At 52.1% G+C, this 24,296-nt stretch overlaps 1 protein-coding gene across 7 annotated transcripts in view; it reads left to right on the forward strand.

Moving 5' to 3' along the window:
- Positions 1–24,296, forward strand: part of COL27A1 (collagen type XXVII alpha 1 chain) — a 135,696-nt gene that overhangs the window by 97,972 nt on the left and 13,428 nt on the right. For all 7 annotated transcript variants that reach the window (XR_002139439.2, XM_019754574.2, XM_019754573.2 and 4 more), the window contains 20 exons: positions 2–46; positions 131–175; positions 437–490; positions 1,505–1,558; positions 2,411–2,464; positions 3,937–3,990; positions 5,906–5,959; positions 8,323–8,430; positions 12,466–12,519; positions 12,615–12,722; positions 13,788–13,841; positions 14,780–14,833; positions 18,369–18,425; positions 18,616–18,669; positions 19,232–19,285; positions 19,564–19,617; positions 20,062–20,115; positions 20,198–20,305; positions 20,766–20,873; positions 21,737–21,844. Coding sequence is in view for 6 of the 7 variants with exons in the window: in XM_019754574.2 (XP_019610133.2) it covers positions 2–46; positions 131–175; positions 437–490; positions 1,505–1,558; positions 2,411–2,464; positions 3,937–3,990; positions 5,906–5,959; positions 8,323–8,430; positions 12,466–12,519; positions 12,615–12,722; positions 13,788–13,841; positions 14,780–14,833; positions 18,369–18,425; positions 18,616–18,669; positions 19,232–19,285; positions 19,564–19,617; positions 20,062–20,115; positions 20,198–20,305; positions 20,766–20,873; positions 21,737–21,844 (1,335 nt within the window). In the remaining variant the exon portion in view is untranslated. The remainder of the gene's footprint in view (position 1; positions 47–130; positions 176–436; positions 491–1,504; positions 1,559–2,410; positions 2,465–3,936; positions 3,991–5,905; positions 5,960–8,322; positions 8,431–12,465; positions 12,520–12,614; positions 12,723–13,787; positions 13,842–14,779; positions 14,834–18,368; positions 18,426–18,615; positions 18,670–19,231; positions 19,286–19,563; positions 19,618–20,061; positions 20,116–20,197; positions 20,306–20,765; positions 20,874–21,736; positions 21,845–24,296) is intronic.

Genomic DNA, 24,296 nt, shown 5'->3' on the forward strand with positions numbered 1-24,296 from the left:
GGGACCTCCAGGACCGCAGGGCAGACTGGGCCAGCCTGGGCAGCAGGTATGTCACACCATGGCTGCCAGTCCCCCTTCCCACTTCCTGCTTTGTGACGTGTGCCATTAATGAACCCAAATGTGCTTCTAGGGTGCGGCTGGCGAGCGAGGGCACTTGGGTGCTCGAGGCTTTCCCGTAAGTAGCACTGGTTTTTAAAATGCCATGGGGCTGTGTGGGGAGGTAATAGCCCTTCTAGCCAAGTCCCATCTTGCTCTGGAAATCCCAAAGGTTCTAGTTGCCTACTCCCTTTACTGAAGACCCTTCAGCATGTCTCTTCCCCTGGAACTCAGTGTCCCCATCCGTCACTCAGTGCTGTGATGGCTTGACTGAGGCCAAGGGCACGGGTGGGGGAGAAGGCCACAGAGGGACTAAGCTCCCCTTTGTTTAATTCTGCAGGGTATTCCGGGTCCTTCGGGCCCGCCAGGAACCAAGGGCCTCCCAGGAGAACCGGTAACTGCCCTCTTCCTCCCGCTTTGCATCTTAGTACACCTGCGGGTGTGGGCCAGTATTCACACAAGGAGAGAGATTGGAGAGTGACCGTGCTGGGGCTGATGGGACAGGTCTCGGATGGTGGAGGGAACGCTGGCCGGGGGGCTCTGGAACTCTGGGTTGAGTCTAAGAGTTCTTGCCCTCCAGCCTAAGTTTTCTTGCCAGTAAAATGGGAATAATGGTCCCTCCCTTGCCATCCGGTCCTGAGGATGAAATGAGAAAATGTGTCTAGTGTGCTTATCACAGTGAAAAGTGGAGGGAGATGTTTTGGTGGGAGGGAGAAAGAGAATAAACTAACAAACTGAATGGGAACTGTAGAGCCGGACATGGGGCAGGCAGGAGGAGGTCCCGCCACGGAGAGAAATTTTACCCTAAGGGCAACGGGAGCCACTGAGGGGTTTGAAACGGGGAGGCCCTTCAGAAGATCTCACCAGAAGCTTGGGTTTGGGGGGGCAGCCCAAGTGTCGGGGAGCCCCATGAGGAGGCTGTGGAGTGGTGCTGCTGGAGATGGAGAGGAGAGGATAGAATCTCCGGGGGCTTAGGAGGAAACATCCCCAACAGGAGGTTCCTGCCCCTTGGGCCATGCTTCAGTCCCACATCTTGAGGCCCACGTAGAGATGCTCTTTTGAACAGTGGGTTGACCAGGGTGAGGGGTGGGGGTTTCCAGAGGTGGATCCGAGGTGGAAGGGTGTCCAGGCAGAGGGAACAGAGTGAGCAGTGCTCCAGAGCCGGAAGATTCCTGAGCAGGAGAGGGCCTCACTGAGTTTTAGGTAGATGCATAGGAGAGTGTACAGGTGGACTGGAGGGGATACTAGGGGACAGCACGGCCCAGGATAGGGGCATGGGCTGCAGAGGCCTAGGGTTTGTGGCTGCTCACTCTCACCCACCCTTCCAGATTGCATTATCAAGCCTCAGACCCCAGATAGGGCCCAGGCTAGCTTCTCCCAACTGTCTGTGTGTCTGTCTGTCTTCCAGGGCCCTCAGGGACCGCAGGGACCAATTGGTCCTCCAGGAGAGATGGGACCCAAGGTGAGTGCTGAGGGACTGTTATTTGTTCCGTGGTGCTGCTGGGGAGGTATCAGCTCCTCCGAGACTACTTCCTTAGGGCACTCTGGCCTGGCCTGGGCAGGTGGTCATGTCCTGTGTGCTGCAGAGACTGAAGGCACAGAAGGTAGATGTACCCGAATGGCATATGGTGAGGAGCTGGGCTTCCAGTCCCAGGGGCAGTAGGTGGGATGCAGGGGTCCCAGGAACTTCATGGGGAGTTGACAGTGCCTCTCTTTTGGCACCAAGGAAAGCAGCAATGCCCCTGCCCCACACTGCTGGGACTTCACCCCAGCCCGGGTTTGACTGCAGAACCAGCCCTCTTAAGGTCATGTAGCAAGGGGCTTGGAAGGGGCTTCAGACACCCCTGTTTTATCCAGAGGAGAAAACTGAAATGCAGAGTTTATGCAAAGGCTGCAGCTATGTCAATGGTTATAAGTAGGACCCCTTCCTGCCCTTGTCTTCCTGGCCTGGCTCAGAAAGAAGGGCTGGAATCACTCAGCCCTGGACACAGCATCTGCTGGCTTCCTCTCCTGGCCTCATACAAATCATGAAATTTTCCTTCTTGTGCTTGCCAAGGGACTCCTAATGTGGTAAACCACACTCTCGGGGAGGGAGAAGGCTTCAGCAGCCTCTGGGTAGCCCTGAGACTCAGCAGTCTGGGCCCAGTCACCCCCCGCCCCCAGTCCCAGCTCCAAGCTCTGAGACAGCTCTGTGTCTCATGCTGTGTGACCTCAGCATGTCCCTTGCCCTCTCTGAGCCTGCCTCAGTTATCTCCTCCCTTACAACCAGGGGCCAGTCCTTGGTCTAGGGGAAACCAATAGCATTTTTTTTCAGGGGCCGCCGGGTGCAGTGGGAGAATCGGGCCTTCCTGGGGAAGCCGGGATGAAGGTGAGGAGGGATGAAAGAAGAGCAAAATGACTTGCTGAAACCAGCTCCCAGCTGGTGGTCACGTCCTCCCCACAGAAGAGAAATGGGCCTTTCTTGTGTCCAGGATAATAGGTTCTCTGTGCACCTGGCTGGGGAGCGGGTGGGTCCTGGTGATGGCCACAGCAGAGAGCCCAGCCGGCCCAGATTCCTCACCCCGCCCCTGCCCAGTAATGTTTTCTCTGGCACCTGCACCTGCCCCATGCTAGGTCAGCAGTACCTCCTGGCCTCCCGCGATACCATCTGCATTTCAGCACCCGTGGTGCCCCTCATTACCTGCTGGGAAACAGGCGCCCATTGATCCCTGGGCTCTGGGGAGAGCCCCCTCTCCTCTCCACTGTTGGAAGAGGATGCTGCTCCCTATATAGGCCCTGGAGCTGAGAAGCGATGCTGGTGGCCTGGGGCATTGTTGAAGCAGGGCCTAGGGGAACCCTGGAGGGGCTGTGGGACTTGAGGCAGATCACCCCCCATTGGCGTCTCCCAGCCATTCCGAGGGAGTTGGACCAGGCCTGGGACTATCAGTCTTGGCTTAGTTCCAGAATCCTTTGCTGAAACAAAGCAGCAAACCACCCCATCTATAAAACAGAAGCAGGGTGCAGATCGGCGCAGAGCTGGGGCCTCAGAGTTCTGCCTCCTCCTCGTGCCCCAGACACCAGCAGGCAGGGAGTGCGGCTTGGAAATCCCTGCAGGAGAAAGACCCATTTGGGGTCTCTTGGGGATGTGGAACGTGGGTGATAGTGACTCTGGCTCATTTAGGGCCTCTTCCTTGGTGCATTTCTCTCTAAAACTTCCAAGGAAAGTAAAGGAAGTGGCCAGCCAGAGTTGCCATCTCTGCATCTGAAACGCTCTGGAGCCAAACTACCCGGCTTTGGATCCCGAACCTGTCACTTAGTAGCCATGAACGCAGGCTAGTTACTTACCCCCACAGCCCCTTGGTTCTTCATTTGTAAAAGAAGATACCTTTCCTGTTGGGTGGTGACAATTAAATGTGTGCAATAAAAAGGTACAGTTGACCCTTGAACAACACGGGTTAGAACTATGCACGTTCACTTACATGCGGATTTTTTTCAATTGACCAGTGCAGTTCTAACCGGCATTGTTCAAGGGTCAGCTCTGTGGTTGAGAATCCGCGAATGCCCAGTGATTGTCATTGTATGCAGATTTGGACTGTGCCCCTTACCCCCCTGCACTGTTCAAGGATCAGCTGCCTTTAGGACAGCTCTGTGTAAGTGTGAACTGTGATGGTGGTGGCCGTGGTCCCGACATGGCCAGGGCTGACTTGGAAAAGGGGCTCTAGTTGGCATTTCATAATTTCTCTTTGGTTCTTGGGGAGGAGCTGCCCCAGCTCACTAGCTCCTGCCACAAAATCAGAGCTGGTGGCGAGGGCTGGAGCTGGCCCTACCCACCCCCAAGGACTTGTGTTTGGTTTCTCCTAGGGTGATCTTGGGCCTCTGGGCACCCCTGGGGAACAGGGCCTCATTGGGCAGCGGGTAAGTCAAAGCAAATTTATTCTCCCTGGAAAGCCACCCCCAGGGTGTTTGGGTGGAGGGAAGGGCTTTACTCAATCTCCCTGCACTTCAGTTTCCTCACCTGCAGAAATAGATCATGGATCTCTACAGACTTATCTAGTCTCTCTTGGTGGGCCAGCAATTTCCACCATGTAGAGGTGCTCTTTAAAGGAAAGCATTTAGTGTTTCAAAATGTTTGGGACTCACTAACTGCTCAGTGCTCTCTCTTGCACATTGACAGTAACATTTTCAAGGCTCTGGGAAAGCCTTCCACCAAGAAACTGGTTTCATTGGGATTAATCCAGGGTCTCCAAACTTATTTGACGTCTACGTGCTTTTCTTTGAAAAATACCTATTATTACCCCTGACAACTGTTCCATAGAAGGTTATCATCCCTTTTTCCAAAAGAAATCTACAAAGCTTGTCTTTCTCTAAGAAGCCGTGGCCTGCCTCTGTGTCCACCCCTCTATGCTCTGTGCCCAGTGGTAAGGTCCCTGCCTGAATGTGGACCACTGGGGAGCTGTGAGGGATACAGAGCAGGTATCCTCTAGCACCTTACAGATGAGCAGGTGGGGCCCCAGCATGAGGGGGAGTTAGTGTGGTTCTCAGCTCATGGGGGCACCAAACCCCCAAACAAAGTCTCCTCACTTCTGATCTTTCCTTTTTCCCAATGCCACATACTACCTCATCCACATAGTTGACAGGGACTCCCCAAATTGAGTTAAGACACAGAATGAGAGGGGAGGCCACAGGGCAAGAGAAGATGAGTACGGAGCTTGAAGCCTTGAGATGGCAAATCTTGTGTGTCAATGACGATTGGTCAGTACAGTCTTCTAGGAATACCATGTTAAGAGGATCCTGAGGCTCCATCTAGTCACCGTAGGAAAGAGAATGCTGAGCCCACTGTGTGCCAGGCACCTTTCTCAAGACACTGGGGACACAACAGTAACAGAAGGCCTTGTCCTTATGGAGCCACGTTCTAGTGGATCGATTAGTGATGTCTGCCATGGGCACAAGATGGGTGGAATCTACACACCTGTCAGGTCTTTGCCATCCCTGCATCTGATGACTTCTTAGGCCCCTTCCAGCTTGGATGCTGAATGGTTTTGAATTCTAAAAGCAGAGAATGACCCAAACTTAATTTGACAGCCATTTAGAGAACTGAGGAGTCCAGAGGCATCTCTGAAGCTAGAAGGGCAAGCAGGGAGACTAGCTGAGGGTCAGGAGGGGGCTCAGGGTCTGGGCATCTTTCCCAAACTTGCTGGTAAGAAAGTCTGAAGGCTGGCCTCATTTTCCTCATCTGAAAAATGGGATCCATCAAGGAGTTCAGTGAAGGCTCGCTCCAATTGAAGAAATAATATCTCCAATGACTACCATTTGTGGGTGCTTACACTGTGCTTTGGAGGAACCCTTATAGGAAGTGGGATCAGCCCCATTTTCAGACGAGAAAACAGATGCCCATGGGGGCTGGGTAGTTTGCTTGTGGTCAAACCACCAGTGAATGGGAAGCCCAGTGCAGGCACGAGGTCTGCCTGACATCAAAACCTTTCTCAACCACTAGGCTGCACTGCCTAGTCCAACCACGCGTGTCCAGAATGGCTCCATGACCAACACTTTCTAACTCGAGACCTCATGCAGCCCCCACCCCAGCCTGCCCTGCAGACAGCAGGCTTTGCTTGGGGTTCTGCCCCTCCTTTCTGGGAGCTGAGTGGGTGCCTCAACTCTCCTGCTCATTTACTAATTCAGCCACCCACTGTGTGTGGGCCGGATGCTCCGGGACCCCACTGCCTGGAGATCAGAGGTTGGGGGTCCTGCTCCAGGAAGGGGGAGGAAGTCAAAGCACATGGGGCCTGCTCCCCAGTAATGTCTCCTCTTCTTTTCCCACTGTCCTTTCCAGGGAGAGTCAGGACTTGAAGGTGACAGTGGCGCTGCAGGGCCCGACGGGCTGAAGGTAAGCGTGCAGTCTCTTCTGGTGCAGGCACTGGGGAGGAAGGGGTGTTTGGGAACTGCTTCTACCTGTGCCCCCACTGCCCTCTCATCCGAGACCTAAGTTTCCTTCCGGAAGCACCATGTTCCCATAAAGTTCTGAGAGCTGACCTCCAGCTGATTCTCATTAAGAGCAGGATGGGTGAGGGTGAGCCCTGTCCAGCGCCCGTCCCCCACCCTGCCCACGGTTCTCCACCCTGCTCAGGCAGCTTTGGGGACAATCCCCACCCTCCACTTCTCCCTGCTTCCCTTCTCCTCAAAACTGCAGTTTCTCTTAGCTACGGGTGGTACCTGAACGCCTGTTTTCTTTACGGTGTTTGTGGAGAATCACCTTCATGGTGAAAACAATCTCTGGGAGGCACACAACACTTTATAGTTTGTTTATACAGTGCTTTTATGCTGATTATCTCCTCCAAGTTTGCTGACAACTAGCTGATGGTGACAACAGGTGGCAGTAACTCTTAGTCACAACTAACCTTTATCCAGCAGGGAGCTGGATGTTGGGCTAAGCTGTTTACGTGGAGTATCTCTTTCAATTCTCACAGTAACACCTTGCTGCTTATTTTACAAATGAGGGGGTTTGCCCAGGGTCGCACATCTACTGAGAAGTGTCAGCAAGATTTGAAGTTAGGCAGCCTAACCCTGGGGGTGGGGGAGGTATTGTCCCCTGACCACAACACCTTTAAATTAGAAGGAACCAGAACCCCGTGCTCTGCCACTGATTTACATGTGGTGTTGGGAAGTCTCTGCCTCTCTGGGCCTCAGTTTCCCCATCTGTAAATTGAGAATATTGATGTAGACAACTTGTAAGGCTCTTCCGAACTTTGCAGATGTCCTAGGATGTCAGGATTCTCCAGGTGGCCAGGAATGACAGGCCAGAAGGGGAATCCTGGAGCCAGGGGGATCTGTGAGACGGCCCTCAGGGCCAGACCCTTGTCTCCATGCCAGGCCATGCTTAGAATTGGAAAGTCTCACTGGGAAGGGACCTCAGAAGTCATCCTGCCCAGTCCTTTCCTGGTGCCCAGATCTGCGCTGCACTGGCCCACACCTCAGCTTGGAGTCTCCCTTTTTCATCTGTGTCATCTCTGGACCCCTCTATTGGGAAGTCCTCCCTGGCTGAGCTAGAAACTGCCCCAGTAACCCACCACACCAGCCCCCCGAGCCCCGGAGCCCAGGCCCCAGAATAATTGGCCTGCAGTGCGTGCTCTCAGGGGTCCTGTTCCCACGTTCTGGCTTCATGCCCTCTGAACCCACTCTTTCTCCTGGACACATACCAGTTGATCAGTGTCTCTCGTAAAGAGTGGTGCCGGGAAAAAGAACTGGCAGAGACTCTGCTTCTCCAAGCCTACTCCCCAACCCACCCCTGCCTCGTACCCAGGACTTCACACTGTCTCCCAAGGGCCTCTGTGAACAGTCACAGCGGAGCCACCTGCAGCTTGGCCACAGGTCCCACTGGGGCAGCCCTGATGGACGCAGCCATCTAAGGGGCACTGCCCTGTCCCTCTGCAGCCACAGCATATGCTGCACTATGCCCCTTGAACTTGTTCTGCCCACAGGGCCCAAGGGCAGCAGTCCATGCAGCCCCATGGATGTGGCAAGTGCTATATAAGTGCTAGCTGCCATCCACTTGACAGAGGGGGTGTTCTGCAGCCAGTGAGAATGAGAACCACGCAGAGCAATGGGAGAACGTGCTCAGTAGAGTAAGACCTTAACAAAAAACGATGGAAGCATGCAGTCTGGTTGGATTATGCCTCTGAAGCTTTGTTTACTGCTAACTGGCTTCCTCGCCTTGGAATAGTTGTTCCACGGCTCTGAGCCAGGTACACAGCCATCGAAACTATTACTTCTTACTTATTATTAATGTAAACTGTTTTCGTGTGAGCCAAGGTTGAAAATGCTACCCAGAAAAATGGAAAAAGTTAGTTCTGAGAGGCAGGATTGGGTGAAGTTTTTTCAACCTCCTTTATTTCTGCCTGTTACGCTTTTTGTCCTCCCCATATGTCTACGTTGGTGAGAAATAGCCCTCGTCTCCAAACGTATTCCCTGCCTGTGAACGCATGGCATGGGTGTGGTCAGGGTCCTCTCTGCCCTGAGCCATCCCCTTCCTGCCCAGGTTCAGACACTAGAAACCACCATGTCAAGGCTGTTCCCTATGCCAGCGGGGCCATGCCAGCCCGACCCTTTTGGCAGCTGGGAGAGCTGTCAAGGAATCCAGGAACTGGTCAGCTGTGAACATCTGAATGGAGCCCTGAGATTCTGGCCCTCAGCTAGGCTTGGTGACTAACTTATTCTTTCTCTCTCTCTTCTCCCCATGCCCTTCCCACCCAGGGAGACAGGGGTGACCCAGGGCCTGACGGTGAGCGTGGCGAGAAGGGCCAGGAGGGACTGATGGGCGAGGATGGGCCCGCCGGCCCTCCTGGCATCACTGGTGTCCGGGTGAGTGGGCATGGCTGCATGCCAGCACTTGAGGCTCCTGGGGGGCGATAACACTTGTGTCTGTTCAGACAGTTGGGTGGGAGGACTTTTGGTAGCTGCCACCAAAGGGTCTTGTGCTATGGTCCTTCCTCCCCTGCCTAAACCTCCCATGGCTCTTGAGTAACATTCCTCTCCTTAGCCTGGCTGCTGTGCCCTGTACAAACCTGGCCCCTTCTGACCTCATCCTGCCCAATCCCTACATTCAGCCACACTGAGTTTAGTAGGGAGAATTCAGCAAGAGGGGCACTGGTCCTGATTCCCCATCAGTAACTTGCTGTGTGACCTTTCACTTGCCCTTGCCCTCTCTGGGTCCTCCTGTCCTTGGTGTGATAAAGGATTTGGAAGGAATGTGTGCTGAGATCACTTTGAGTTCCAACGTTCCAGGGACCCTTTCTTAGTGAGCTTTTGAGTATCATGACTATGGAATGGGCAACAACATATGGCAGAAATAACCCTGGACCCAGAGTTAAAAGGTTGAGGTCAGCTCAAGCACCCACTTTCTGTATGACCTTGAGAAAATCACTGTCTCTCTCTGAGCCTTGGTTTTCTCATCTATGAAGAGTCAATGAAACTTTGGATAAAAAAGCACTTTATAAAATATACCAGAAATATAACAGGTTGTCTTTATGGATTTGGAGGAGGAAATGACTAGAAGCTAATGGTGATGGTGATGATGGTGGTGATGGTGGTAGTAGTGATTATGATGGTGGTGGTGTTGGTGGTCATGATGATGGTGGTGATGATGGTGGTGATGATGGTGATGGTGGTGATGATGGTGATGGTGGTGGTGGTGGTGATGGTGATAATGGTGGTGATGATGGTGGTGGTGGTGATTGTGGTTGTGGTGGTGGTGGTGGTGGTGGTGGTGATGGTGGTGGTGGTGGTGGTGGTGGTGGTGATTGTGGTGGTGGTGGTGGTGATGGTGATAATGGTGGTGATGATGGTGGTGGTGGTGGTGATGGTGATGGTGATGATGGTTAGTGATAGTGATGACCATGGTGGTGATGATGCTGGTAATGTTGATGGTGGTGATTGCAGTGACAGTGGTGGTGACAATGGACATGGTGATGTGGGTGGTTTTAGTGGTGGTGATGTTATGGACATTGTTATGTCCATATTTTGCTGTCACTCCCAATTCTCATATACTGGAACTAGAAAGAGGTTCACTGGGGCTGGACTGAGTGTATCGGGTGACAGAGGTGGTGAGAACCCTGTATTTGAGTGTCTCTGGCATCAGGACTGCAGAACTAGTATCTCCCACTCTGTGGCCTGGAAACAGTTGAGTATTTAAAAATAGAATTTTATGAGCCATCAGGGACTTTCCAGAATTACATCTATATGGATGGGGGCCCAGTGAAAGTCTTCATTCTGGCCCCATAGCCTCACCCCACTGGATGTGCCAGCCCTTACTCAGGATTTCCCACACCATGGGGGATGCTCCCAGCTGCAGAGGGCCTATCAGAACAAGAGGCCAGCTGCCGGCCCTGTCTGGAGAGACTCCGTCTCTCTGATTCTGTACTGAATATTTTGACACTGACTCATTTCTCCTTCTGACAAGGAATCAGCCATTGCAGTCACCTCAGTCCACCAGCAAATTCTACCAGCCCTGTATCCTGATTTCACAATTCCCCAACCAGGACCAGCCTAGGCCAGGGGTACCCAGAAACAGAGGATCCATGTGTCATGTCTAACCTGGCTGGGTGGCCCGTAGACAGTGCCTTCATCTCTGCTGAACCTCAGTTTCTTTAGCTCTAAAATGGGATAAATAATCCCTTCCTCTCCAGCCCTATGGTGAGAATTGAATGAGATATGAGGTAGAGTGTATACATAGTGCCTGGCCATGTGTTGCTAACCATATGTTGAGGCTGTGATGATTGTTAGTGCTTTATTACTGGAGGAGCAAGAGAATTTGAGAGACCAGTTGTCAAGTTCATTGCTGTCCAATAGAAACAGAATGTGAGCTATGCATATCATTTAAAATTTTCTAATAGTCACATTTTAAATAGGTAAATAGATACAGGTTAAATTCATTTTAGTAACAAATTATTTAGCCCAATATAGCCAAAATACTAACATTTCAACATGTAATCAACATGAAAATCATTAATATGATATTTTGCGTTTTTGTACTAAGTCTTTGCAATCCAGTGTGTAGTTTATACTTCTAGCACATCTCAATTCAGATACTACATTTTCATTAGAAAAACTTGGTCTGTATTTAGATGTCCTAAAATATGCAGTTGCAAATGTAGATTCATACCCCAAGTTGTTCCAAATATACTTAAGAGTTGCAATAATGAATTGTTCATTTTAAAATTTCATTTTAAGTGAATTAAAATTTCATCGGATTAAGAATTCAGTTCCTCCATCACAGTAGCCACATTTCAAATGCTCAGCAGCCATATGTGGCTAGGGTCCACTGTATTGGACAGTGCAAAGTTAGTTCAAGACCTTTGTGTTAGAGGTGGGGAAACTGAGGCACAGAGAAGGTAAGAGACTTGTCCCAGGGTCACATGAGGACTTCAGCACCAGGATATAGGGTAGTCTGTGCTTGGTCCTACCAGGGCCACTGCTCCTCCTTCCTGAGGGCCTCGGGGTAGTCTGACCAGCAGTTCCTTTTGGGACAGTCATCTCCAATACACTTTTGCCATGTTCTGTCTTTTGAGCAGACTTTCTCCCTTGTGTTGAATCAAAGTCGGCCTCCCTATAAGTTCCATCCTCTGGCCATCCTTAGGGAAGCTGCTGAAATCTGCAGACAGGAATCAAGTCCATCTGGGTTAGCCCTTCCTGCCCCTCCATCATAATTAGTCAGTGCCTCCTCTTCGAATACAGTGCCTATTCCAAAATGGAACAGTCACCTCCTTCATCCTCCAGCATGTGCCTCTGTTAATGCAGCCAAAGGGATTGAATCAAATCAACTCTTTAGTGCCAAGAACATAGATGTTTTTCCCAGATTCCTTTGATGTTTGGGCCTTGAAGGGACTGTCCTCTGGGGGCCAGTTGGGATGTTCTTTCCAAGCCAGAAATGCTGCCTGCCCTACCTACCACATCCCAACCCAGAGGGGCTCAGAGTCGGGACTCTCTTCTCTCCCTCTCTTGCTCTCTCATCTCTCTTACACACACACATGCACACTTGCAGTCACTCACCCCCACTGACCTGAATTTCCATGACAACTGTGGAGACAAAGCCAGATTGGCCCCCCTTGGAGCAGGGCAGGGAAGAGCGGGTGTTTGGGGATGCCTTTTAGGCAGGAAGAAGTATCCTGTGTACCCCAATGGGACAGTGGGGGAGGGAAGCTGACCTTCCCAGGACAATGCCCCACTCTGAGGAGCCCCTCCAACCCCATCCCCTGAGAGACGGGGACCCTGTCAGTGGGATGTGAGCTCAGGGCTTGTCAGAAGTGACACCCAGCATGTCAGAGATGAGGGATGACCTAGAGCACCTATCCTGCCTGCCTCACATGACCAACAGGGACCCTGGCCCTGGACAGGGACTCAGACAGATCTGCAATGGAATCGGGGCCCTGCCATGGACTAGAAGGGGCCCTGGGCAAGTCATTTCATCTTTGGGCACTTCTACTGGCACCATCTATAGGAGGGGGTCTGAATCGGGCCTAAGGCTCAGGGTCACTGGGAGGGTGGAACAATGCACAGCAGACACATGGAGAGAGCTCAGTGAAGAGTGCCTAGCAGTAACCATGACAACCGCCATTTATCCAGCACTTCCTGTGGGCCAGGCACCTGTAAGCATGCTACTGTATCACCAAGTTGAACTCAGCGCTGTGAGGCGAATATGACTACTGTCCCCACTTTGCAGACAAAGACGCCCATCACAGGATGTTAGGTCCTGCTCCAGGACACACCGACCAGCAACGAGCGCAGAATCAGTTTTGAACCCAGGCCTTCAGCTTCTAGAGCTAGGGCTCTAATGCTGCATGGACCTGCCTCCATTGTCCCTCATTTCTCATCTTTCTCTTTCCCTTCTTCTCCCGTCAGGGTCCTGAAGGAAAACCAGGGAAGCAAGGCGACAAGGGCCGGACCGGGGCCAAGGTAGGATCCTCCTGCCATGATCAGCCGTGTCCTCCTCCCTCTCCCCCACCTCCCTCCAGGGGCCTGGTAACAGCCTGTCTTTCCTCGTACTGCAGGGTGCCAAGGGCTACCAAGGACAGCTGGGTGAGATGGGCACCCCTGGAGACCCCGGACCCCCTGGCACCCCAGGCCCTAAAGGGTCCCGGGGCAGCCTGGGACCAACGGTGAGAACTCTCTGGGTGGGGTGGGGAGGGGTCAGGCCTGAAGCAGAGGGGCCCAAAGGCAGAAAGGGAGGTATCGCCTTTCCCACTTTTGGCTGAACACTTTTGGGTGTGCATTGCCCCTCCACTTCTTTTGAATCACGGATCCCTTTGGGAACCTGCAGAAGCTGCAGCCCCTGTCCTGGAAAAGCACACACAACACAGCGTATTGCTTGCAATTTGAAGGGGTCTGTGGGTCTCGTGCAGACCCAGGTCAACAAGCCCTGCTGTTGGGGTGAGGAAAGGGAAGCAGACCCTTGGGCATATGTTTAATTGAACAATGTTTCCCACTGGAAGTGGATTAGTGAGGATCAGGGTGAAGCTGCCGCAGCTCCCTGGGTGACTCAGAGGGGATCCCAGGCCATTGCTGGCCTGCCCTGAAGGAAGGGACTCTGAGGGATGTGACAGCTGCAGCGGGAAGCAAGGGAGAGGGCAGACTAGGATGACGCGGCTTCTCCGAGCTACCAGTGTGTGCTGGTAAACAGCTGTGCTGGTCTGTGGCACGTGCCCATTTCTGTGGTGGAAATGCTGTCACCAGGCTTGAATTCAAGCTACCAACATGACGTCACTGAGTGCGAGGTTGGGAGGAGACACACAGTAGCATTCCATTATCTTGTATTTCTACTGCACAGATTGAATAAACGTGATAACCTCCTGAGCATAGGTAATACATAGAAAATGTAAAATAATTAGGAAGGGGTGAGTTTTAAATACTTGTCATCTTTGTTTTTGATAAAATTGTTTTAACTATCAGTTCATATAATTTAATTTTTCATAGCTGTTCTGTTTAACAACTGGCTCTCATGGGCTCTCACGAACCACTGGAGCCAGGAGAAGGAAGGGCTGGGGGAGGAGGGGAGCTCCAGGGGAGAGGGGATGATGCCACTTGCTCTCCATCTCTCCCTTTGGCCTGGGTTCTGGGCGGAGTGGACGTGCCAGGCGGCTGGGCTGAACTGGGCTGAAGCCTGGCGGTGAGTCCATGCTGCAAGAACCACACTGCATACCAACACCAGTCTCCTCCTCTCGTAGGGTGCTCCAGGACGAATGGGAACCCAGGGAGAACCGGGACTGCCTGGTTATGATGTAAGGAGATCTCACCGCTCCGTCTCTCTGAAACTCTAGCCTGCAGGCCTAGGCCCTCTGCCCCCACCACCTCTCAGCCTGGAGGGCAGCCCGTGAGCCATTGTAGATTCATGGTCTCACCTGCCCCAGGGAGCCCTAGTCCCACAGACAAGGGTAGGGGTCAAGGGCCCCTGGTGGCCAGGTGGGCGTGGGGTGGACAGAGAGAGGTCCTCCCTCTCTGTCCTTGATGAGTCCTTCCTCCAGTGCTGGGTGCCCTATGTCCTCGCCTCTGTGCAAGGGAAGGGCCTTAGCCCCTTTTGCATGCACATTAGCACCCCATTAGAGGCAGCTGAACCAAACGCACATTACACCTCTGGGAGACCAGGCCTCAGAGAGGCATGGGGCTTGCTCAGAAAGGGAAACTGAGGTTTGGGGAGGTTAAAGAACATGTAAAGCTTGTTAAGTTAATGGTGGGATCCAATGACTAAAACAGATACAGTAGGCAGGTGGGGAGGAAGAGAGAAGAGGGAGAAGGCTAAGGAGTTGGAAACGAAGGGGGTGGGTGCCTGGAACCCACAGAGGAATCCACATGCGCGGTTCAGGCCACAGCCTGGGCAAGTCCGCTGAGGCAAGCATTCCGCCCCTGCCCCTGCTCCGGAGGACACAGCTGGCTCTCCTGAGATCTTGTCCCAGGGCAGGGCAGGTAGAGTCCCCAACCATCCAAGTGGGCCCTCCCCTTAGAGGTATATTTGGGACCCACATGACACAGCTGGGAGGGGCAGGGCCCAGAGAGGCACGGGGCCTGCTCAGAGTCACACAGCGAGTTGAGGCAGAGCGAGGACCCAGTTACACAGCCCAGTGTCTCCATCTCCAAGTTTCCTATGCTTCATCACTTGGCCCTGCCAAGTCCTCGCACCCCCATGCTCTCACCTCCTGTCTTGTCTTCTTGTTTCCTGCAGGGACACAAAGGCATCGTGGGACCCCTTGGACCTCCTGGACCAAAGGGTGAAAAGGTGGGTGTTTGGTTGTGGGAAGCAGCTGCTCTCTGGTATCTAGGCTGGCAGGGGCAAGCCCCTGGGGCCCTGTGGCTGGGACAGTGTGGAAAGTTCGTGGCAGGCTCACCCCTGTTCATAGCATAGCCAGCAAAGGTGCAGAAGCCATTAGACCTCCATTCAACATGGATGTAGTAGGTATCGTCTCTGTGCCCGGCACCGAAACAAAAACGGACACAGTTCCTGCTCTCCTGGGGCTTCTAGTTCAGCAGGGGAAATGGGCTTCAGTCTTCTAATGACTAACACTGTATAATTCCATCATCTCCATGAACGTGGGAATGGAAGCCTTGCTGGGGAAGGAAATGCCCCAGCCAGAGCCAGGGGAGGCCTTAGGGAGGTGCGTGAGGAGTACCAGCATTTCATGGCCAGGAAGCAATGACCGAGGCAGAGGGCAGGCATGTCCATTCCCCAGCCCTTGGCTCCAGATTCGGTAGAGGAGAGGAGCTGTTAGAAGGAACCTTGCTGATTGCTGTGCTCTGCCCCCCTGCGCAGGTGGGGAAGTAGGGGGCCAGAGGTCCAAAGCATCAGGCCTGGGTCACATCCCAAGGCAGTGCTCAGCTGGCCCTGAGACTTACCTCTCAGTCCTACATTAGAGGTTCTGAGTCCCTCCTTCCTTTCCTCCCTCCTCTCCTGATGGCTCAGCTGGAAATTCTCCCGGCAGGAGGCTGCTCCTGTCTCCTTGCCCCGGCTTCCCCAACCCTTCTTTCTTTTGCGGAGTCAGCTCTCCACTAACTGTATCCCGCTGTGAGTGAATCACCCTGGCCTGGCTTGCTGTTCAGCTGGCCCATTTCTCCTTAGAGAAGAACAGATCTGCCGTCAGAGTGAGCCACAGGCTCTGACATCCCACAGGAAGCTGCAGAAAGTGCCATTCAGTACGCAGAGTCCCTCCTCGGCCTTCGTAGTCTGCCAGGACTGGTGCAGGAGGGGTTAACAGACTGTAAAGAAGGGGGAGCCTCCTTTCTGGGCCATCAGCAACCCCAGAAATAGTCCCTGTGGCTGCTGAGAATGGGACCCAAACCCCAAATCTGCCCTAAGTCTGCCAGGGCCTCAGGTGGGCCCCAGGATTCCCTGAGCCTTGATTGCCTCATCTGTTAAGTGGGTGGGTACCTTGGGAAGGCTAAGCATGACATTACCTACATGTCAGCCAGAGGCATTTTCTGACTTACATGGTATTATTAGTTTGCTCACTCATCCAGCTATGCAAAAGGTATTTATGGATTTGTAATGATTTATTTAGTGTGTTCTTGGCCCTGAGCGGGAGGCTGTGGAATAATGCCCTAAAGAGCACAAAAATAAAAATAGTCACACAAATGAATAACCAACTACAAGCTGGGTGGTACTGGCAGAGGAGAGTCGGCTCCCAGGGAGACCCCTCAAAGCACAAGGGCTATCATGTGCAAGTTCTTTCCCTAGGATTTCTCCCTAATCCTCGCCATGACCCCAACAGAAGTATCAGTGTCCCACATGACAGGTGGGGAAACTGAGTCTCCACGATGCTCAGGAACTAGCTCAGGAATAGTGGGAGGGTAGCAGGACCAGGATTCAGACTCGGTCTGATGCAGGCCCTGCTTCCCTAGCTGGAAACAGATGCTTAGATGGACGAATACACTGTTCAGCTTGAAAATCCCTTGTGGGGCGTGTGTCTACAAAAGTGGTGACCAGAGGGATTGAGGAGATGGGATGAGACTCTGGGAACAAGGAGAAGGGTGACGGGGGTTCTTCATCAGCTTTCTGGTGCTAAAAATACATCCTCAAACCACAGCCACAATGTGGGGAGAGAGGGTGGGAATCTCTATAGTCGGCTTGTGGCCCAGACTGTCCCTTGATTCCTGTGTGGGCTTGGCTAAGACCCTTCCTTCTCTGAGCCTCAGTTTCTCCATCTGTAAAATGGGGCCAATGGTCGTAGTGGCATAGGGGTGCTGTATAGATTCTGTGAAACAATGTATGAAGCATACCTCATGAAGTGCCTGGCACATTGAAAATACTAGGTAAACACAGCCCCTTTCCCCAAAGCCTCCAATTCAGTTACCTCCCTCCACGGCGGGACAAAGAGCCACAGAAAGTGGACAGAGCAGGGAGGGAATCCCCAGTCCCTGGGCTACCCTCCTCAGTACAACTGGTTCTAGGCCTGGGGCCAAGTCCCTCCCACCTTCAGCCTCTGCCCACAGGAGCCACAGAGGCCCTGGGCCAAGATGCTGCAGCCGCCAGCCCTGGGGACTGATTCGGGCCTGGGACAGGCTCCAGCCCCAGGCACGGCTCCCCTTTCTTCTGCCTCTCAGGCCTCCCCTTCAATACGTGCAGACAGTGAGGTAGCTCAGGGGTAGCCTGGCTTAAGCCCCCTGCCCAGAATGTACACCCATGGGAGGTGACACCAGTGGTCTGGGGTGGGAATATCCTGGGCCCCGAGGTTCTGCCACTTGCAGTTCCGCACGTATCTTCCTTGCAGCTGGCACATGACGTCCAGCCACCTGTCCTGCAGGTGGACCAGGGCCCAGGGTGGCCTGCCAGGGCCCAAGGACATCAGTTCTAAACTCTGACCACTTCCACGCCACACGTCATCCCTGCTGTCGTTATTACCAACAACAGCGATTTTCACGGCCGTCTACTGAGCCCCTACTCTGTGCAGTAGCGGGCTGAGAGCTGAATGTGTCTTTCCTCCCCAAATCCTCAGAGCAGCGCTACAAGGCGTTACAATCCCATTTGCAGGCAGGAAACTCTCTAATGGACAAGATCCCTGCATTGGCCCCTGCTGAATGTAACCTGGGGCAGCCCAGGGCCTTCTCTGGGGCTACAATCAAGAGTAGGAGGTTCAGCCTCAAGCTGATTCTTGGCCCACGTTCTCCCAGAGAAAGGGACTCTGAATAACAGAGCAGCTCACATCAGCTCTCTGCCACAGTGTCCTCATCTGTAGAATGGGGATAATAATAGTGAGCCTGCTTCATAGGTGGTTGGGCGGACTCAGTGAGTCCCTACGTCCAGCCCGTGGCAGTACCCCTGTATGCCAGCGGTTAGAATTATTGTCATTCCATGCTGAGCGCCACGCAGGGACTTCTGCATCGTTTCATGGAATCCCCACCACTCCCTCACGGGTCTCACCATTGTCCCCTTCACCCCACTTCACCCCCATCCCCCAGCTGAGAAGAAGAGCTCCGGGACAGGAAGTCACCTACTGAAGGTTTGAGCATCTGGTCCTGTGCAAAGCCGGGTGTGACGAGGGTCTCTATTGTGACATGGGTCTCACAGCCTGGGGGTGCCCAGTTGGGGCAGGGTAAATCACACTGTTCTGTGTTCCACAATCCTGGTCCCACACCCAGGTCTGGCTCGGACCCTATGTGTGCCCCCTCCCTCTCTGGTTTCAGTCTCCCTGTCTGTAACCCTAAGGAGGCTGGACTTCGTCTCTGATGAAAGCCCTTTTGGCCTCAGTGTGGAGTGTCTGGAATTTTCCAAATTAACCAGGAATACGAGGTTTGTCCTAAAGCTGCTTCTGTATCCACAGGGGGAGCAGGGTGAGGATGGCAAGGCTGAGGGGCCCCCCGGGCCACCTGGAGATTGGGTAAGGCTCCCCCAAATTCCATCCCCTAGATCAAGGCCAAGGTGGAGCCCAGACTCCTGCTGTGTGGGGAGGGGGAGGTTGAGCAGGGGTGAGGTTGCTGTGAGCTCTGCAGAGGGTGTGGCCAGCGAGGCCCAGGTCAGAGAGCCCCTGGACCTGGTGGCCCATATTTGCTGTTGTCCTTGTCATTCAGGGCCCTGTGGGTGATCGAGGAGACCGTGGGGAACCAGGGGACCCAGGATATCCTGTAAGTATCAGAGCTCCTACCTGCTGGCAGCAGTGGAAGTGTTATAAGAGGGCATTCCTCAGCTCCAATCCCCTGCAACCTGGAATCAGAATAGCCTTCACCGGGAGACAAGCCCTTCCTCCCACCATTAGTGGCCAGGCTTGAAACGCAATCCTGTAAAACAGGGCTCAGGGTGTAATTCATGCTGAAAGGGGAAGGATCTGCGACCTTTCCTGACAGAGGGAGAGGGTGAGGTTGGGAGAGAGAGGTCCCTCCCTTCTGAGGCCTTCTGTCTCCCCACCTGTGGCTGGGAATGGCTCTCCTGGCAGCAGCAGTGGACAGAAGCAGGACACAAGCCACTGAATGAGCACCGGGCCCTCACCAGGCTCTTTACCTCCCCTCTATCCTCGCGGGTGGGGTCATTATTTCACCCATTTTGCAGATGAGGAAGCTGAGGCTTGGGGACAATGACACGTGGCTAGAAAGAGCAAGGGCTCCCCAGGGCTCTTCCAGGGTGGAAATTGCCCTGGCCCCCAGCCCCCTGCAAGGTGGGCCCCCTCACCTGTCTGTCCTTGGCTTCTAGGGACAGGAGGGTGTACAAGGCCTCCGTGGAAATCCAGGCCAGCAGGGCCGACCCGTGAGTGCTACTTCCTGTCCTGTCCCCCTCCTGCCCTGAAGAGGGTGGAGCAGCTGTGGGGGAATTAAAGAACTGGGCCTTTTAGAGTCTAAAGAGACCCTCCCTGCAGGAGGGCCTGGGGCAGCCCATTCTGGTTTCTCCTGCCCTGACCCTGGGGGCACCCCCAGAGCCTGCACCCCCAAACCCCTCCCCACCCCTCCCCCTCCAGGCGGAGACTGGCCACCCTCCCCGGGAGAGAATCCTGGGGCTGCCTTGCGTCATCTCACCTTGGTTTGCAGGGGCATCCGGGACCCCGGGGGCGGCCGGGACCCAAAGGATCGAAAGGGGAAGAGGTAAGAGGGCCGGGTGTCCACATGGGAGACTGAGGGCCTGAAAGGGGAAAGAGTGGCCCAAGCACACAGCAAGGGGTGGTAGGGCTGGGAGGGGGGTGAGAAAGAGAAGGAACCACAGGGAGGATCAAATGGACCAGCCAGCCGTGGGCTCCAGCTCCCACAAGGAAACTGCCAATGCCGAGAGCCTCTGAAGCAGGGGAGCCAGTGAGGGACCAGCCCAGAGCAGGGTCAGTGACACTGGTAGGTTCCAAGGCCAGCTCTGCCCCTGGGCTTCCAGGCCAAGGCGCTTGGGCCCATTGGCAGATTCAGATGCTGAGGCCCTAAAGGTGGAGGAGCAGGGCCCAGCCGCATAGGGGCCCATGATCTTCTCAATACCCCTCAATTCTAGAGCTCCTAGGGTTCCTTCTCCAGGCAGCCTCTCTCATGTGCCCCTTGATTTTTCAGGGACCAAAGGGAAAGCAAGGCAAGGCTGGGGTGCCAGGACGGAGGGGGATCCAGGTAAGTAACCCACAGCTGCTCCTCTCCCTCCCGCTATCCTGCCCTCCCAAGGAGTCCTTACCAGCTTCTTGTGTATCCCCAGGGCCTGCAGGGGCTGCCAGGGCCCCGGGGCGTGGTGGGGAGACAGGGTCCTGAGGGTGTCGCTGGACCAGATGGGCTTCCTGGCAGGGACGGTCAAGCAGGCCAGCAGGTGAGCAGGACTCGAGGTTAACAGATGGCATCTCCATTTGAGATGGGGGCAGGGGTGTGCTGCCATGGGCCAAGGGCCAGAGGGAGCAGGTTTGGAAACTTGAATGGGGCAGAACCAACATTCCCAGAAGTTCCCTGTGTGAGCAGTCGCCTCATCCTTGGGACCTGGGAGTGTGACCCTCCTGACTGTCTCTCGTCCATCCTAGTACCCAGAAAGTCGTCTCCTGCCCAGTGGATGAGCTTCTGGTTGTTAAGATCCCTCCCCTTCCCTATTTGCAAGTCCTCGGCTGTTCTTGCCCGCTGGTCAGCCATCCTCATAACACGGGCGGTATGACCATCCTGGAGCTGGACCTCCCGGTCTCCAGCTCCATCTAGAGTCCACCCAGGCTTTGAGCCACCCTGCCTCCTTGGCTGCATTTCCTGAAACATGAGAGACCGTCCTTTGCTCTCTTTCTTTACAGGGGGAGCAAGGAGACGATGGGGACTCTGGCCCCATGGGCCCTGCTGGGAAGAGAGGAAATCCAGGTGTGGCCGGCTTACCTGGAGCACAGGGGCCCCCAGGATTTAAGGTCAGACACTTGTTAATCTACCTAGCCACCCTTCACCCTTTCTGCCTTGGTACTAACTATAATGGTATTGACTGCAATGCTGACGTGGGCACCCATGTCCCAGGGCCTGTGTGAAAATGGAGTCCATATTGTTGACCTTCCTCAGGGGTTCTTGTCCCAAGCTTGAACCTGACTTAAAGGATAGTTTGTCCAGGTGCTATAAATACTGCCCCTCACCAGGGCCTTGTCCCTCAATTGGTTGTTGAGCTGTGCTTGGGCGCCCTCTGGTGGGCTTTTGTGGAACAGTAGATGTTGCTTGCCACTGCGACCCTCCTCCCTCCAAGGCATCTTTTTAGAAAGCTTTCTTGAGCCACATGGTGGGGGAGGCAACCATCAGTCAGTCTGAGCCCAGAGCTAGATACTGAAGGAAGATTGAGATGAATGAATCAGACATGGCTCTTGCCATTCCTGAACTCGAGGTTTTGTTGGGGAGAGGCTGGAACCCTCTGTCAGGACAGCAGGCAGAGGGAGAGGTGGCCTTGGCCGACGGAGGATTTAAAGAGGAATGGGGAGGTGGCATTCTAGCACGAGAAACAGCATGAGTAGAGGAGTGGAAGTGGGAACTGCATGATCTGTTGGGAAGAAACAATTAAAAGGCGAGGCAGTGTGGGAGAGGGAAGAAGTGGGATCTTAAATACCAGAGTAAGGAAAGAGGCTTTCCTTTTAAGGAGGCTGAAGTTTTGAGGCCCCACCAGGCCTGTATTTGAACCCTGGCATCCTGAGAGCTCAGCTGATCCTATGGAATCATTGTCTGTCTCTCCTAGGCACCCCTCCCCCAGAACCATTTCCCCCTTTGACTGGACATTTTGGTGTGTTTCTTTAAGGGTGAAAGTGGGTTACCTGGGCAGCTGGGTCCCCCCGGCAAACGAGGGACAGAGGGCGGAACAGGGTTTCCTGGGAACCAGGGGGAGCCTGGATCCAAAGGCCAGCCGGTAAGTGAACCCCAGGAAATAAACATGTTCACACGCTCATATACACACACAAATACTCATGTTCACACATGTGCGCACACAGAAGCCACCTGCCTGCTCTGTGACAAGGGCAGAGCAATACTCTCTCAGGACACCAGATAGCATCTGAGTGAAGTGGGTGGGAGGAAGCTAAGAAATGAGATCTGTATCGTCACCTCAGAATGAGGAGAGTTGGGTCACAACTAGATAAAAAGCCTTATGACCATGAAAGAAATTGAACCTATAGTTAAAAAGTTTCTCACAAAGAAAACCCTGGTGAATTTAGTAAATATTTCTGGAAGAAATAATACCTACTCACATAAACTCTTCCAGAAAATTGAAGAGGAGGGAATACATCTTAACACATTCTATAAAGCTAGCATTACCCTGATGTCAAAGACATTACAAGAAAAGAAAACTACAGACCAATATACCTCATAAATATATCATGTTTCCCCGAAAATAAGACCTAGCCAGACAATCAACTCTAATGCGTCTTTTGGAGCAAAAATTAATATAAGACCCGGTATTATATTATTATATTATATTATATTGTATCGTATCATATCATATCGTATCGTATCGTATTATATAAGACCCGGGCTTATAGTAAAATAATATAGCAAAAAATTATAGTAAAATAAGACCAGGTCTTATATTAATTTTTGTTCCAAAAGATGCATTAGAGCTGATTGTCCAGCTAGGTCTTATTTTTGAGGAAATACAGTAGATATAAAAATTATTAGAACAATTTTAGAAATACAAATTTAAGACTGTGTGAAAAGGATAGTACATCTACATTAAGTGAGGTTTATCCTGGGAACGCAAGGATGGTATAACATTTGAAAATAAATCAGTATAATCACCATATTAACAAACTAAAAAGAAAAACAATTGAATCATCTCAGTAGATGCAGGAAAAGCATTTGACAAAATGCAACTCCATTTCTGATTAAAAAAAAACTCTCAACGAATTTGGTATAGAACGTTCTCAACTTAATAAAAGGCATCCATGAGAAACCTACATTTAACATCATACTTAATAGTGAACGACTGAATGTTTTCTCCCAATGTTAATACACAAAGACCCAGGGAAAATTCCCAGAATTAAAAATCCAACTCTGGAAGCAGAGGGCAGGGAAAAACTGAAGAAAGAAGCTAGCTACTCCAGTCTGGTGATTAATAGAGTTGATTAAGGGAAACTTAGTATGAGGCCTGTTTTGGGCAGCTACAAGTCTAAATGGATACCTGTACCACTTGGCAGCCACCAAAGTGTTATATAGGATAAACGGGAATAGTCACAGGTACTAGTACGCGAGTGCTACCAGGTATGAGAAATTACTGTCCATGCTTGACCAGGTGAGGACAACAGCCTATTCCAGGAACCAGCATGAAGTGGAAAGCATGGAAGGGGTACTGATTTATGTCAGAATGAACATCAATTACTATCAGACAGTCTCTAAGGGGGGTTTGTGGGAAGCAATTCCCCGCTTCTGACCCCAGTCCAGCTTGGGGTCTGGCAGCAGTCGTGTCATGGAACAGTCTCTCCTCCACACCCAAAGAGCAAAAACAAATCAAAGATATCTCTTCTCAACATTTCTAGTCAACATAGTACTGGCAGTTCTAGCTAACGCAGTAAAGAAAGAAAAATAAATAAAAGACATTCATATCAAAAAGGAAGAAGTGAAACTTTTCATTTGTCAATGAAATGATTATCTATGTAGAAAAATCCAATGGAAGCTACAGTAAAGCTGCTAGAATAAATGAGTTTAGCAAAATGGCAGGATACCAGCTCAGTATGCACAAATGAATGTATTTTTATACGCTAGCAACAAGCAATTGGAATTTTGAAATCTAAAAATCTAAATACTGTTTACAATAGCATAAAAATATAAAGTACTTAGAGATATCTGACAATAGATACAAGACATGTACATTGAAAACTATAAAGCGTTGCTGAGATAAATTGAAGACCTAAATAAATGGAGGTATTTACTGTGTTCGTTGGTCAAAAGACTCAATATTATTAAGATGTCAATTTTCGTCAAGTTGGTTTATAGATTCAGTACAATCCCAATCAAAATCCCATTGGGCTATTCTTGAAGAAAATAATAAGCAGATTCTGAAGTTCATTTGGAAATGCAAAAGACCTAGAATTACGAAAACAACTTGGAAAAAGAAGAGCAAAGTTGGGAGACTACCAGCAGTTGATTCCAAGATTTATTATAAGGCTACAGTAATCAGCAAGGTATGGTAGGGCCATAAACATACTAATAGATCAAAGGAACAGAATAGAGAGTCCAGAAATATATTCACACATATATAGACAACTGATTTTTGACAAAGGCGCAAAAGCAATTCAGTGAATACAGAGTAGTCTTTTTTAGCAAATGGTGCTGGAACAATTGCATACCTCATACCATGTACAGTAATT

The sequence above is a fragment of the Rhinolophus sinicus genome, linkage group LG04 (genome assembly GCF_036562045.2).
Source record: "Rhinolophus sinicus isolate RSC01 linkage group LG04, ASM3656204v1, whole genome shotgun sequence".
Classification (NCBI taxonomy): domain Eukaryota; kingdom Metazoa; phylum Chordata; class Mammalia; order Chiroptera; family Rhinolophidae; genus Rhinolophus; species Rhinolophus sinicus.